General features: G+C 53.5%; 1 protein-coding gene across 1 annotated transcript in view; it reads right to left on the reverse strand.

The window, feature by feature from the left end:
* The window catches only part of ZNF185 (zinc finger protein 185 with LIM domain), a 50,055-nt gene extending 43,786 nt beyond the window's left edge, over nt 1-6,269 (reverse strand). Inside the window, exons 1-2 of the mRNA XM_023202095.3 lie at nt 6,183-6,269; nt 419-505 (exon numbers count right to left, since the gene is read on the reverse strand). Of these exons, the coding sequence (XP_023057863.3) occupies nt 419-505; nt 6,183-6,214 (119 nt within the window). The 5' untranslated portion in view covers nt 6,215-6,269. The remainder of the gene's footprint in view (nt 1-418; nt 506-6,182) is intronic.
* Between the last annotated feature and the right edge of the window lie 214 nt (nt 6,270-6,483).

Below are 6,483 nucleotides of genomic sequence, written 5' to 3' on the forward strand. Positions count from 1 at the left end.
CCCCCACCAACATCCCCAGCACGGCTGATTGGTCCCATCTTCAGGGATTGGCAGGGTTGAGCTGTCACTTCGCAGGGGCTCCTGGCACACAGCATCTCTGGCTGACCTCGTTCATGCTTATGTCGGCATCTGCCTCCCCCACCAGGCAGATGACAATTCCAGCCAGGGTGTCCTGTTCATTACTGTGTCCCAGGGTCGGGCCTGTGTCCTTACACAGACCAAGTGCTTGCTCCATAATGGTTTTCTGAGTGAAAGAATGAGAGGGGGCAGAGAACCCGGGTCGACCATGCCTCCCATCAACCTGTTGGCCCTACAGTGGCAGAGCCAGCCCTAGGCCTCATCATTTGCATCCTGAGGTGGCTGCCTCCATCTCTAGAATGATGTGCAGGGAGCCAGGACAGCAGCAGGACCCCCATACCTCATGCCTTCCAAGTCTGGGGCCACCAGGCGGAGTCCTGCCCTGGGTGTCAGGATCTGTAGGCGGACCATTTCCTCACCTCTTGAGCTGCGGGCCAAAGGAGAGACCCAGTGGGTTGCAGGTGAGAAAAGTCTCCCCCTTCTCAGGCTGGTGAGTGCAGTGAGCTGCCCAGACCCACTGCCCCCTTTTGTTTTGCTCTCATCTCCTCCTTGGCCTTGAGCCTTGTTGGTGCTGCAGCTGAGCTCGGGCCCCTGACCTGTAGGCCACTTCCCCAGTCTCCCACCCCTGACCTAAGCCCAACCCTCCCTCAGGCACAGCAAGGGCCCTTCTGGGTAGAAATGAAACCTCCCAACCTGTGTTTCTACCAACCATTTGCAGGGGCAACCGCAGCCTGTGGCCCCACCAGGGCATCCAAAGTGGCCGTTTGTGAGGCCAGGGGTAATTCTGCATTCATGGGCTGGGAGGGACTGAGGGGTATGAGCGACTGAGAACACCCACAGACCAAATTTGGAATGAAAACCAGTGGGAGGGGATGTCGCAGACTCAGGGGTGAGGACAAAGGGCCCCTTTGAGCTTTCCTCTTGCCAGCCACGCTCAGAGCCCTCCCCCAGGTGACCACAGGCCACCCCAGACACACATCCCTCCAAATCTGATGCATTCTCTGGCTGTACTGCAAGGCATGACGCCCAGCAGGTTTGGCCATGGTGTGGCCAGGGCCAGAGAGAATATAGAGCTCCCAGGCTTTGTGGGGGTGGACCCTTCACCCCAAACTAGACCTCCTCAGGTCCATGGAGCAAAGCCTAATTCCAAACCACATTGCAGTCACTCCTGCCTTTGACTGTCCCTGGGCACTGGAAGTGCAGACAAGCTTGAGTCCCAGGCTTGCCCTGGTGAAGCTCTGGGCCCAGCAAAGTCAGACGGGGGCAGAGAGGCATGGAAACTGACCTTGCTGTGCTGCAGGGCCCAGAACGGGTTTAGCCATGGGAGCAGCGGACAAGCTTTATGGAGGCATGGCCTGACCCAGGCCCGCTGAAGGGAGATCAGGGAAGGAGGAGGAGGTAGAGGCTGGCAGGGGTCCTGAATGTACAGACTAGATCTGGTATGGCAAAGGGAAGATGCAGGATGGGCTTGAAGTGGAGTGGGGGGTTTATAGGATCAGACTGGAACTTTAAAGAAGCCACTCAGGGGTCCCAGGAGGGGTAGGGTTTGGAGTGGCCAAGGTGAAAGTGAGGAATGAGCCATGGAGGGCTGGGTCAGCGGGCTGCTCACCTCTGTCCCTCCACTTCCACCCTGGTCAGGGCCTGGAGCGCTCAAAGTGACCAGAGGGAAATGGAAAGGCTACCAAGGACAAGGCCTCTCCCATCAGGAAAGCCAGGAGGGGCCCTACACACACAGACAGCTCTGACTTCTCCCCATCTCGTCTCGTGATAACGATGATGACGTTGTTGAGGATGATGTCATTGATGATGACAGTATAAAACCCCTGGCTGCCTCATTTAAAGCAGGTGGTGCCAGGGAACAGGGATGTCACAGGTAAGCACAACATATTTTCTCACTGGCGTTTCCGGCTCTGTCAGAGAGGAAATGGGAACAAAGTGTCACCCCAGGCTGCTCCAGTGACTGGTGTCAGACTAGGGGAATTTGGACAGACACAGAGGGAAGATGGCTGTGCGAAGACAGAGGCCGAGATGGGAGTGAGGTGGGCGCAAGCCAGGAAACACCAAGGATCGCGGGCAACAAAAGGTAAGAGAGAGGCATGGAACAGATTTTCCCCCAGAGCCTTTGGAGGAAACATGGCCTTTCCAACACCTTGATCTGACTTCCAGCCTCCAGAATTGTGAGAGGATAAATGCCTGTGGTTTTAAGCCACTCGGTTTCTGGTACCTTGTTACAGCAGCTCCAGTAAACTAATACAGGGGTCTCTCCTCCCCTGCAACTCGCTACCCCACCACCTCCCCAGACTCCCAACCACAGAGAGCTCTAGTCCAATCTGAAGTCCAGGACCACGCTGGAAGGCTGCACACCCTTGGAAGGCACTCAAGAAAGAGAGGCAGGCATCTGCTGAAGCCTGAGGCCCATTTTTTTTTTTTTTTTTTTTTTTTTTTTTTTTTTTTTTTTTTTTTTTCGCCCCACATCCCCGCCTCGTGAGTCGTGGGGGGGATGTGGGGCGGAGGGATACCACTTTTTCACTGCCTTTGGCCGCATTTCCCTCAAATGCCAGCAGGTGGAGATATTGATCTCTTCCTGTATTTGAAGAAGGGTCCCGCAGCTCAGCACGCCTATGACTGGGAGCCCCAGAGGATACCAGCACCCAGGCACTGTGGTAAGTACTTCAGGTGCATTATCTCATTTAGTATTTGAGACAGCCTTGGGAAGTAGCTATTACTGCTCTCCCTATTTTACCCACGGGAAAACTGACGCACGGAGAGATGAAAAGACTTGTTCAAGGTCACACAGTCAGTTCGATGCAAAGCCGGGTTTTGTCCCGTGCCAGAAGCTGTGCTCCTACTCCCTGCTCCCCAGACGCTCTGCCAGGCAGCATGCTGGGCAGAGCCTAGGACCAGGACCCAGGAGGCCCTGCCCTGGTCAGGTGAGGCAAGCTTGACCAGAGCTGCGGGTAAAGCAGCCAGGTCTGGGGGTGTCGAGAAGGGGTGCTCCAAGAGAGGGTCCCTAAACTGGGTGCAGGTTGCAAGGGGGACAAGAGTTATGAGGAGCTGACCTTTACACTGTAGTTAAGGGAGACAGGGCAGGGCAGGGGGTGGGGGAGAGGATAGCCTCGCTGGGTCTGTGCCTGGGGACAAGGCTGTGACATTCTCCTCTTCCACTCTGCCACAAACCAGCCTTTTCTGAGATGCTGCAGGACCCTGAGTTTGGTTGAGTCATTGCTCCTCACGGGCTGGGCTTCTCAGACACCAGGCAGATAGGAGCTGGGCCTGGGAGTACTGATGGTGGTTGCCTGGTCCAGTGCAGCACCTAACGGGGTAGGGTCAGAGAAGACGGCCCTCCAGGGTCAGGATCAGCCAGCAGCTTTCCTGGAAGCTGCCTGGGTGAGCTCCAAATATTGAGAGACCAGAATTGGAGGAAAGAGCTATCAGAAGCATCAAGCTGAGCCTCCTGTTGGGAGCTTGCCCCGGACCCTGAATCTCTAGCCTTTATTTGTTATGGCAGCCTGAGCAAACTGAAAAAGCCACCTTGCAACGACAACCATATGATGGGTATTAAACATCCAAAGGAATTTTTTGGAATAAATGTCAAAGTGCCTCTTAAATCTATAATACAGCACAGTCTAATTCTCCTCCATTATCTCTCTTTTTTTCTTCTTGTTTTACAGACAGGGTCTTGCTCTATCACCCAGGCTAGAATGTAAGGATGCAGTCACAGCTCATTGCAGCCTCAAACTCCTGGGCTCAGGCAGTCCTCCCACCTCAGCCTCCCAAGTAGCTGGGACTACAGGTGCACATCAATGCTCCCAACTAATTTGTAATTAATTTTTTTTTTTTTTTTTTTTGGTAGAGATGGGGTCTTGGTAGGCTACCTAGGCTGGTCTCAAACTCCTGGCTTCAAGCCATCCTCCTGCCTTGGCCTCCCAAAGTGCTGGGATTACAGGCATGAGCCACCATGCCCAGCCTCCTATATTATCTTCTAACAGGCACCTGAGGCCGAGCGTGGTGGCTCATGCCTGTAATCCCAGCACTTCGGGAGGCCAAGGCGGGCAGATCACGAGGTCAGGAGTTTGAGACCAGCCTGGCCAATATGGTGAAACCCCATCTCTACTAAAAATGCAAAAATTAGCCAGGCATGGTGGCATACACCTGTAGTCCCAGCTACTCAGGAGGCTGAGGCAGAAGAATCGCTTGAACCCGGGAGGCGGAGGTTGCAGTGAGCAGAGATCACGCCACTGTGCTTGAGCCTGGGCGACAAAGCGAGACTCCATCTCAAAAACAAACAAAACGAACAAACAAAAAGGCACCTGAATCCATTTATTGCCTTTCTTTAACAGAGAAATAAGGAGAAACGAGAACTGTATACTGTTATGGGCTGACTTGTGCCACCCAAAATTCCTATGTTGAGGTCTTAACCCCCAGGACCTCAGAATGTTACTGTATTTGGAGACGGGGCCTTTAAAGAAGTGGGTGGGCCCTAATCCAATTGGACCAATGTCCTTATAAGAAGTGATTAGAGTCTGGGCGCGGTGGCTCATGCCTGCAATCCCAGCACTTTGGGAGGCCAAGACAGGATCATTTGAGTCCTAGAGTTCCAGACCCTCTGGGCAACATGATGAAACCCTGTCTCTACAAAAAATAAAAAAAATTTAAAAGAAACAATCTAGCTGGGTATGGTGACATGTGTCTATAGTCCCAGCTACTCAGGAGGCTAAGGCTGTAGGATCTCTTGAGCCTGGGAGGTCGAGGCTGCAGTGAGTGGTGACTGTGCCACTGCACTCCAGACTGGGCAACACAGTGAGACTCTGTCTCAAAAAACGAGAAGTGATTAGGATGCAGGCACACACAGACAGGGATGAGCACATAAGGACCCAGGGAGAAGACGGAGTCTACCAGTCAAGGAGAGAGACTCAAGAGGAACCAATCTTGCCATCACCTTGATCTCACACTTCTAGCCTCCAGAAGTGGGAGATGATAAATTTCTGTGGTTTAAGCCCCCCAGTGTGTGGTATAATACTTTGCTGTGGCAGCCTTTGCCCCCATATCCCTCAATTGCCAAGCTCCCTAGATCAGGGGGGTCCCGGCCTGCTGGGAACCAGGCTGCACAGTAGGAGGTAAGCTAGCGATCATTACTGCCTTAGCTCCGCCTGCTGTCAGATCAGCAGATTCTCATAAGAGCACGAACCGTATTGTGAACTGCACATGTGAGAGATCTAGACTGTGCACTCCTTATGAGAATCCAATGCCTGATGATGATGAAGGTGGATTCTGAGGTGGAACAGTTTCATCCTGAAACCATCCCCTGCCCCGTCCCGTGGAAAAATTGTCTTTCACGAAACCAATCCCTGGTGCCAAAAAGACTGGGGACCTCTGCCCTAGATATTGCCTTGTAAAGAATTCTCCAATCTTCCTTTCCACATTTTCTAAGGTTCTTATGGACCAAAGTTCTTATGGGGAGAGTCAGACAACTGAGAAAATCAAGAAGAGGGAGAGAGTGAAAAGGAGGAGCAGCCTGGCAGTCTGCTGCCTGGGGCCATGGAGGTCAGTGTTTCTGTCTCCCTCGCAGCACGGAGGAAGTAACCCTGAGGACACTGGTCACCTGTCTATAAATGGCTGTGGAGCTCAAATTGGGGGATTGCTATGGTATTAGGAGAGCCTGAACAGCAGTTGGGGGCCTGGGAAGTGACCTGTAGGGACAGGCCCTCTCCCGCTCTGGATGCAGGGGTCTTCCAAGGGTGCTACAGAGATGCAGCTCTTAGGAGACCTAGATTTGAGCAAAGGTCTCAATCCAGCAGGCACTTTAAACAGCAGTGACAACAGAGTGGTGGCTCTCCCTGCAGGACTGGTAGCACCATTCTGCACAAAGTACAGGAAGGTGTTAGTTGTCCACAGACAAGAGAGCACCATTATCTGCCCAGATTCTCAGGGATCAGAAATCAGGACAAATCATGGCCCTTCCTGGAGTGAGATCACCAGCACTCAGCCTGTCCTTGCCCCGTCATCCCACTGCCACACCCTCTCCAGCTGGCAGAACCAGCCAGCCAGGCTGGCGGGAAGCCATCACACCCGCTCACAAGCCAGAGTCAGCTCTCGGCACCCACCTGAGCTCCTGGCTCCCACCGGGGCTAGGCATACTCGGCAGGCACCCTATCCAAATTGCCTGAGACGCTTTGGTCCTGCCTTCATCCGCACTGGCAAAGAAGGTGGCTGTGAGAGGCTCTGGAGATGTCAGAGCCTCCTCCCTGGGCATGCTGAACATGGCTAACTTACTGGAGTGCAAGGAGCAAGTCTGACAATGGCAGGCTACTGCCATGGTGGCTGGCCCTCTCAAACCCCAAGGATGGTACTTTTTCTTGGGGTGTTCAAGTTGCCACCAGGCTCAGTGGTGCAAGGGTTAAGGTG

The sequence above is a fragment of the Piliocolobus tephrosceles genome, chromosome 12 (genome assembly GCF_002776525.5).
Source record: "Piliocolobus tephrosceles isolate RC106 chromosome 12, ASM277652v3, whole genome shotgun sequence".
Taxonomy (NCBI): Eukaryota; Metazoa; Chordata; class Mammalia; order Primates; family Cercopithecidae; genus Piliocolobus; species Piliocolobus tephrosceles.